The sequence below is a fragment of the Neltuma alba genome, unplaced genomic scaffold (assembly GCF_004799145.2).
Source record: "Neltuma alba isolate B1F8T4 unplaced genomic scaffold, ASM479914v2 tig00008235_pilon, whole genome shotgun sequence".
NCBI lineage: Eukaryota > Viridiplantae > Streptophyta > Magnoliopsida > Fabales > Fabaceae > Neltuma > Neltuma alba.
This window is the reverse complement of record NW_021634976.1, coordinates 28,572-37,324: the sequence shown is the minus strand read 5'-3', so window position 1 is coordinate 37,324 and position 8,753 is coordinate 28,572. Positions and strand designations below refer to the sequence as shown.

The window sequence follows — 8,753 nt, the reverse complement described above, 5'->3', positions numbered from 1 at the left end:
ACTATGACAACTTTCATGTCCCCACCACCTAAGGCGACATCTATTTCCTTCTACCCTCAAGATAATAATGTGCTTGCTATTGGCTTTGATGATTCTAGCATCTTTATTTATAACGTCCGTACATGCAAGGTATGTGGCTTTTGCTTGATTAGAGAAAGACGTGCACCGCCCCGTGATCAGAGGAAATTGAAGCCAGTTGTCCGTGACTCGTGTATATGCAGGTTATCAGAAAGCTCAAAGGTCACTCAACAAGAGTCACTTCTCTTGCCTTCTCAAACACTTTACATGTTCTTGTTTCTGCTGAGGTTAATAATCAGGTTGGTGTTCAATACTCAATACAATTGTCACCATATGACTGCTACTACTTCTGAACTAGCTCCCATGTTTTTTTTTTCCCCTCCTGACCAACATGGATCTGTTTCCTTTGGCTACTTTGTCTCATTTTAATAGTTCAAAGGCATTATGGAATGACTAGCCAAAAAGGGCCAGGAATATGAACTTCTTACCTTTTCGACTTCTTGCAGATTTGCTTATGGAATATCGAAGGCTGGGAAAAAGTGAAAGGAAGGAACTTGCAGATACCTGCTCAAAGGAAGCCAGAAGTGCCATCTGATACTCACATTCAGTTTCACCCGGAACAGATAAACTTCCTCGTTGTACAAGATAGCCATCTTGCAATTTATGAAGCACAGGAATTAACTTGTATCAAACAGGTTCCTTATACTTCCCGTCCTATATGATGAACTTTTCTTCATGGATGTTATGAAATGACTAAATATGGCTCTTGTTTCATAGCAGTGGGTTCCGGTACTCCCTTTGGTTATCTCCCAGGCAGTTTTCTCATCTGATGGAACGGACATATATGCCGGATTTTGTGGATGGGACTATCACCATATTTGATGGTTTAAATCTTCAGCCTCTTTGCAAGATAGATCCCACTGCTTACCTGCCCCACACTTCAAGGTATGCCATTCCCCAGTCTGGTCAAAATCTCGAGATAAGCCAAAAGTGATATTTGCATTACAGTACCACAATCATCACGATTCAGGATAGATTGCCAAGTATTCTAGGACTTTGTGCATTGATATTAATACAATGTATTTGGTGGTTGCAGTGAGAGCATATCCCTACTTGCTATGGCGGCAAATCCCGTGACGGCAGGCCAGTTTGCTGGGGGCTTTCAGATGGTAATGTCTATGTGATGGAGCCTCCTGAGCCAGGACCTAAGTGGCCCACACTTGCACGTGATGACAAGGAGGCAGCAGAACCCAGTGGTGTGGGAGTCGTTTAGTCTGATGCGAATTGAGGGGGATAAGACTTGCACATGGTTTATCCAGGGAGCAATAAATCGGCCCAATAGTTCAGTTGTTGCATTAGTTTTATAGAAATCTTTCTGGGGCCTTTGTTGAAGGCCCGAACTCTGAAAAAAAAAAAAATTGATGGCCCCTGCTTATACCTCCTCTTTATCTGCTTCTAATGGATGTCATTGCGCTTTAATTGTCTCCCTCTCTCTGCTGCTCTTCATTTATCGTTTTTAATGGCTTTTAATTTTAATTTTAATTTCCTTCATCATTTTGTCCAAGGACAACGTGCAACATTAACTAATGCTAACAATTTGAATGCGTGGAAAAATTTTCAGATCGAAAGCTGTTGGACTAAGTGAAAAAAATATAGACAAAATTTTTTATAAATTTAATGTCTTGAAGCTTAATAACAAAACCTTATTTAAAATCCATAACATGATTTCTTATTTGCAGTCCAGTCCAAACAAGAATCCTCCAGTCCAAACTCTGTAGACCTAGGTCTTTTAAGGTTCATATAAATTCAGTCCCTAATAATTTTCTTTTGTAAAAATTGAACGAACAGAATGGTGTAAATTTAGAAGCTCAATAAAAGGAAGAATTGTTTGACAAAACAAGTGGGCTTCAAAGCAAGTATTAAAATATTAACCCAAAAACATTACAACGATGTTAATGCCTTTGTTTTTAATTTTAAAATATTAAGGTTCTCAGTATGTCATTGATGTTCTCAAAAGGTCTTTGAATATCATTTTTTTTCTCATAAAATATAACCAAAATTTTGGTTTTTGATTCTCCTTTAGAATAGGGTTTAAAATAGAACTATAACTAAGATGCTTATTTGCTCGGGAAGAGGCAATATGTATAGCACAATGTTACAAGCAGTTCTCAATATCATGACTAACTCTACAGAGCGATCTCCAAAACAAAGTCATATGGCTCAGATCTATCGACTTGTAGAGTGCCAAAAAAATAGCTTCAAGATTGATAGCTAAAATATACTCCTCTTGTTCTATTTATATAACAAAAAAAAATATTTTTTGATCCTATTTATAAGACATTGAGAGAAATTTTTTGTATGAATATGTAATTTTATCTCTCATTTATTATTGTGTTGACTTTGTTTATATGAGGCATAATGTATATTAAATAGGTATAAAGTTAAAAAGTCATTAAATTTTAAATAAGAGTTAATGAAATTTAAAGTTTTTCTTAATTTATGTAAAACATGCTGAAAATACTTTATAAATAGGATCAGAAGAGTAAAAATTAATAGAATAGATAAGAAAAATCGAGTTAGCATTAGCTAAGAAGCCTTATCCTCCAGCATTCCCGCCACAGCATTGAATAATATGGCTTATTATAAATATTATATTTTATATTGATATTGACAACTATAATGAAAGAAAAGTATTTATTTCCATGCTTTAAAAACAATACCGTATCCTGCCATCTACCACCCATGGATTGTTACAATTCACAAAACAATATTGACTCCAACTATGCAGCAAACTGACCAAATCAAATCATTCACCATCTCAAAATGACAAATGAAATCATCACACCATCACTCCCAACTATGTATAAAGAATAGCAACCTCGCAGCAAGCCTCCTCAAGAATACAACACACGACCAACACCAAAACAAAATACAAGCATAGCTCCAACCATTGGGCTACACAAAGCAGTCTTGGGAGGAAAAGGGAGAGTAAAAAATACCCCTGCAATCAAAAGACAAGAAATCCATCAATTCAGTACACCCTCATGATTTTAACAATGGTGAAATTGAAAACACCAAACAAGGAAAGCAAGCATGTTTCAAATGTTGCTTGAAACATTGAAAAAAAATTCTCTGTACAATCGAAAAGCACACAAACTCAAGACCTATGGTTTCACTATGTTTCTCTATCATCCAAGAAAACAGAGCATCAACATTGTTCTCACAAATGTTGTTGGTCAACACAATGCAACGACACATGTCCCCTTGCATTGCCAAAAGTATATATGCCCAAAACTTCAGATATAACACGCTTTTACAGTGATGTCTCGAGAGACGATTAATCCATGAGCGTACGAAAGCCCTGCGAACTTAAACAAGTTGGCAGACTGCAAACTTTTCATAGCTGTGTGAAAAATCACATCACAAACAGCATGTTTGAACTTTTCCCGCAACCAGAGGCAACCATTTAACCCGGATCTTGTCAGACCCTTGACATGACAACACCCCTATTTTAAAATCACTAGCACAAGTTTCAAAACAGGTTTCACAGGATTGAGATCAACAGGATGCAAGTAAGTTTACATTATGATTTATGGGCAATTCACAAATTGCCTAATTGCCAATGCACATAAACGAAGAGTTATGCAACTTCTACAGGGATTTTCTCCAGCACCTTTGTGAGTATTGAAATGTAATCTCCCAGAAGCATTCTGCGATTTTCACTTCAGGAATTTAACAGAAATACAAATCCTATTGAGGTTACCAGAAGCATATACAGAAATATTTCAGAACAGGAAAAGCGCTTTCCAAAAATTCTATTGTTCATGAAAACATAATTTCAGCTATCATTATCTACTCTTTTCATGAATGCCACATCAAAATACCTTTTTGGAACAATCACGAAGTCAGGAAAAAGGGAAACAAAAGGCACAATCTAATTTACCTGTTTTAAATGGGATGAAAAAGCCATCACAAATATTAAGAAACAGAGGCATGAATATATGCCTCCAAAGAATTTCAAGCTCTTGAAGAAAACTCAAAAATGCTCCAAGATGTGATGAAGTCTCGGAACACGCCGCCGGAACAGTGGTTCAAGGCGAAACGATGGTACACCAAATTGCCACCTCTGAGCATCATACATTTCATTCCACGCCTGTACTATCTCGTCGATTTTGAAACCCAAACCTGTGGTTATGAAAATTGTCAGTTATATTTTCTAATCCTGAAGGACAACAGGTGAAATATACACAATCATTTTCAACATCCCATACCTTCTAGTGCTGTTTGATTGGAACAATGATTCTTTATCATGACCCCTATATCTGTTGGAGAAGCTCCGGCAAGTTCAAACTTCTCAACAGCAACCTCCAGACATTCCTCCCATGAAGATAAGCCAATCTTATATTCCACAACAGAACGCTCATACAATATGGTGCCCCATAAAATATATATTTGGGACCTCACATTTGTAGCCTGCTCTGCAGCTTCATCAGAAGAAATATCCTTGAGAAGACCATCTAAGCCCATTTTTTCCAAATGCGCTCTATATTTATCAAATTTGGATAGTCCATTTAAACGCTGCTCTTCAATCTCCTCCCACATCAGCATGCCTCTATCCATGCTGTCCTCTGCCTTGTTATATAGTTGTAAAACCTCACTGGAAGGGCCATCCTCTAAATTCATTTTGCATGCCAATGCATAATACCAGCAGAGCTTTGCTTGCTCGAACTGCTGATGGCCAAGTGCCAGAAATCCCTCATAGAAGTCTGGTTTCATTTTCAAGGCTTCTTCATATCTCATCTCTGCTTTCTTGTACTCCTTTCTTGCCCACTCATATGCAGCTTTAATTCGCTCATGAGCAGATTCTTTTGACCCATCCTCTGAAATGGAAACACGCCTCCTTGCCCTGGACATGTGAACATTACCCCAATTAAATAATGCCAAAGCCGCCATCTCTTGAAATTTATCTGCAGCGATTTCAAAAAGCTCTTGAGCATCGTCACTCGTTACCACATCTTCCAAGGCTTCTGAATATAGCTTCATTCCCACCTCATGCATATCCAAATATGAATCAGAATCAAACCCAACATGGTTCTTGAACATCCTAGCAAATTGGATTATCCAATCCTCCACATTAGTCAGCTTATTCGCCAAATCCTTGCCTGCTTCCTTTGGCGCATGCTCAATACCATCACCTGGCATCTCATCCCCATTGGTTATTCCATCATAAGTCGGTTCCTTCTCTGGATTGACTTCCGTAATATAGAGTCGAAGAGAACCCAAGGCATCACCTGAAGATTCAGCTAATCTTAATTCATCAGTAGTAGTGATGGTAACCAAATCACCCTCTTGATCCTTATATTTAACAAGAACACCCTTCAATCCAGCAAATCGATCCTTAATTATATCCCTCACCAACCTCATGCTACAATTCAATGGCAACTGCGCCCACCTTATATCCTCTCCAAATACCAACTTCGCCGTCCTTGTGACTACTTTTTCTTCTTTAACAGGCTCCAGAACCACTTCCTTTTTCGCAATTGTTTTTGACACCACTTCTTTATCTTTAACAGCATTCGCAGTATCCTCAAGAATCACCTTATCCTTTGCCTTGCTCTCACTCTTTTTACTTTTCTTTTTCTTTATTTTTTCTCTTACCACTTTGCTCACAGGGGCAGCGGTAGGTTGCTCCAAACTTGCCAAATCTTTCTCATCAATAGTGATGCCTTTTTCTTCCATGGTCTTTTTCAAACTCCCAAGAATCTCCAATGCATTGAGATTATTAGGCTCCACGGTCAAAACAAAATTAACATCTCTGAGCGCATAATCGAATCGATTCAATGCTTCATAGCACTTTGCTCTTCTCAATAGAGCCTTGCTATATCTTTGTGATACTTCAAGAGCTAGATTACATTCATTGATTGCTCGAGGGTATTCTCCAAGACCGAGTTGCATATAACACGCAGCCATATTGGTACGCAAGTGTGCCACATCTATGTGGTTTCCGGGAAGGAGCTTGAGGGCCTTTTCATACTTCAACACAGCCCCCTCATGATCCCTTTTCTGAAAGAGTCTATTGCCTTCTTCCTTGAGATCCTGTGACATGTTGATGAAGATTGCCGTGTCTTCGTCGAAAGCTTTGGAAGTCCTCTCAGAGGGCTTGCTCTGCTTGCCGCTTGCATGCGCAGCCTTATGTGTTACAGGATCCTTCTTCTTACCGGTGGGCTTCCCCATTGATAGTTTAACAACAAACAAACAAAACGAAAGTATCCCCAATATCAAAGTCCAACAATTCTAATAATAAGCACAACCCCTCCACAGAAAAAAAAAATATGGAATCCCAAAACTTTATATAACAGAAAGTAGCAGAATCAAAAGTAAACGAAACAATGGAACAGATATTCTTATATCCTAACCCCGAACCACTTCAATCCATCAAGATTTAGGCAGAAGAACTTATGACGAGGCAGGAGTTTGTTATTGAAAAGAAACCAAAAAAAAAAAAACGATTGTTTTTTGGGGGATGGGAAACAACACTCTGTCTCAAGCTTGGCGCCTGTTTTTTTTTGTTTTTTTGCTCCTCCGTTGTCTGAATCTATTCAGCCAGACTAATCCAGAAAGAATCAAAGAAGAATTTCACAATAAAATTAAAAGCTTGGAAGTGGTATATCGGTGGAAACTGAATAGAGGGAGGGAGAAGAGGAAGCGTCAGTGGAGGTCTGGGTTGGAGCATAAATGCGAAAGCATGTCCAAGTACTCCGTCTTTGTGCTAGGGTTTGCATTCATCCAAGTCAACGCTGGCAAACGAACAGAGAAGTCCCCCTGGCCCCAAAGGCGCGTGTAACAGTAAGTAAACACTACGTATATTGTTAAAATGTCCAAATAAATTGAAACCAGTTGCTGGCTAAATTTGACCATAAATATTGTGATATGAGCTTTTTTTTAAAGCATAAATACTCCTAAATAATAAAAAAATGAAAAATACAAATATACAAGGGGAAATCACAAATAAAGACCCTCGAATTAGCAAAATCACTATATGGTCACCTGAATATGCCAAATTACCATGAGGGACCCGGTCTCAAATTGTAATTATGAAATCAGACTAAAAAGACAAAAGTGCCCTTATTCTCTTTCTTCCATCACCCCATCTCTTTCTCTTTCCTTCTTTTCTTTCCCTCTGTCTTCGTCATTCTCTCCCTCTTCATCTCCCTCCCTCTCTCTTCTTCCTTCTATTCCTCTCCCTCTCAAAAACATTCATCTCCTACCTATGCATTCATCAATATGATTAAGGTTGTAGCCATTCTCACCAATCTTTATTACAAAAAAAATGGTGACCCATCATTAATGCTAGTTGATGACTTTTGACTTTCATTTCCAGAGATGTTTTTGATATAGTGTTGTTCAATTGTCGAGAATACTGTCTTCTTTTTATTTACTTATACGTGGGAATCGATAATTTCCTCATTTGATTAGAGTTTCTGGTTGCTGTCAAAACACCTCTGGTTTTTTGTCATTTGACTTACTATTGTTATAATTTTACTTAATAGTGTTGTAACCACAGATTTGTTAGTTTGATCACAACAACATGGCATAACGATCTAAAAATGTTGGTATTTTGTTTATGGGTAGAGCAATATTAACATTTAGTATTTATAGTTGTAAATGGTATCAATATAGATCCATTTAATGTTCTGAAATTCATGACAACCCTCCTCACTAACTTATAATTTCACTTACCATAGTTGTTATTTGGCTTTCCACTCTTGTCAATTGATTTTCACAACTTGTCATCCGCCTTACTTAACTTGTCATAAATTACATATCAGAACTTGTTATCTGCTAAAGAAATATGAAAATTCTGTCATTTGAAAAGAGAAAATTAAATTTTTATGAATTGCTTATCATAAGTCGTCATTTTTCTTACTAAATTTGTCATTCGTCTTACTGAACTTGTCATTTGCCAAAGATGTTTAGTAAGGTATATGACAACTTCTGATAAGCAACTCAAAGGAATTTAAGATTCTACGTTAAAATGACAATTTGTACAATTCCTTTGCAAATGACAAGTTTAGTAAGACGAATGACAACTTCTGATAAGCATTTCATATGAATTTAATTTTCTCTTTTCAAGTGACAATTTCTAGATTTATTTAGCAGATGACAAGTTTTGATAAGCAATTTATAACAAGTTTAGTTAGGCAAATAACAATTTTAGTAAGGTAAATGACAACTTCTAATAAGCATTTTATACAAATTTAATTTTTTTGTTCAAATGATAGAATTTTTAGATTTCTTTAGTAGATAACAAGTTTAATAAGGCAAATGATAGAATTTTTGTGTTGCTATCGTTGTATTTCTGTCACCACGTTTCTAATTAAGTGGACAACATTAAATAGCTCTATATTGTTACAATATAGAAATGATTAACAAAAAATGTTAACATTCCTTTGTACAATATAAAAAGACTATAATTATCATATTGTCATGTGTTTCTATCATTGCATTGTTGTCATAATAGTTAAAAGTCTGCATTAACAACACTAGCATGCAAAATTACAACAATAGTGATCATTACATTCCCTCCAATATATTTAACTTCTCTTTCATCACTTGCTTCAAAATGTCCACCAATGTGGATGTAATGTAACAAGTTCTGTTTTTGTTACTGCATTTCTATTATCACAACAATGGTGATCGTTACATTCCCTTCAACACGTTTACTTCCAGATTTC

At 36.7% G+C, this 8,753-nt stretch overlaps 2 protein-coding genes across 4 annotated transcripts; one reads left to right on the top strand and one right to left on the bottom strand.

The window, feature by feature from the left end:
• Positions 1-7: 7 nt before the first annotated feature.
• On the top strand, positions 8-1,494 carry LOC114753896 (protein TOPLESS-RELATED PROTEIN 2-like). Its single transcript, XM_028942603.1, has 5 exons — positions 8-129; positions 222-317; positions 525-713; positions 799-963; positions 1,115-1,494. The coding sequence occupies exons 1-4, from the start codon at positions 16-18 to the stop codon at positions 898-900; spliced, it is 501 nt and encodes a 166-aa protein (XP_028798436.1). The 5' UTR covers positions 8-15; the 3' UTR covers positions 901-963; positions 1,115-1,494.
• Positions 1,495-2,695: 1,201 nt separating this feature from the next.
• LOC114753893 (protein PHOX1-like) lies at positions 2,696-6,762 on the bottom strand. Of its 3 annotated transcripts, none has more exons than XR_003741071.1 (3): positions 4,290-6,762; positions 3,962-4,203; positions 2,696-3,019 (listed from the first exon to the last, which is right to left on the bottom strand). XR_003741071.1 is itself a non-coding variant. In XM_028942599.1 (2 exons), the coding sequence occupies exons 1-2, from the start codon at positions 6,250-6,252 to the stop codon at positions 4,055-4,057; spliced, it is 2,112 nt and encodes a 703-aa protein (XP_028798432.1). In that variant the 5' UTR covers positions 6,253-6,762; the 3' UTR covers positions 3,956-4,054. The 3 variants fall into 3 exon arrangements, 1 of the variants encoding a protein (XP_028798432.1); XR_003741072.1 differs by lacking the exon at positions 2,696-3,019 and adding an exon at positions 3,029-3,379; XM_028942599.1 differs by lacking the exon at positions 2,696-3,019 and having other exon boundaries at positions 3,956-4,203.
• Between the last annotated feature and the right edge of the window lie 1,991 nt (positions 6,763-8,753).

Excerpts from the sequence above, each read along its gene's own strand:
- LOC114753896 (XM_028942603.1), top strand. The coding sequence starts at position 16 with ATGTCCCCACCACCTAAGGCGACATCTATTTCCTTCTACCCTCAAGAT. Across the intron at positions 130-221 it reads ATAACGTCCGTACATGCAAG|GTTATCAGAAAGCTCAAAGG; the intron begins GTATGTGGCTTT and ends GTGTATATGCAG. Across the intron at positions 318-524 it reads CTGCTGAGGTTAATAATCAG|ATTTGCTTATGGAATATCGA; the intron begins GTTGGTGTTCAA and ends GACTTCTTGCAG.
- LOC114753893 (XM_028942599.1), bottom strand. The coding sequence starts at position 6,252 with ATGGGGAAGCCCACCGGTAAGAAGAAGGATCCTGTAACACATAAGGCT. Across the intron at positions 4,204-4,289 it reads CAATCAAACAGCACTAGAAG|GTTTGGGTTTCAAAATCGAC; the intron begins GTATGGGATGTT and ends TCATAACCACAG.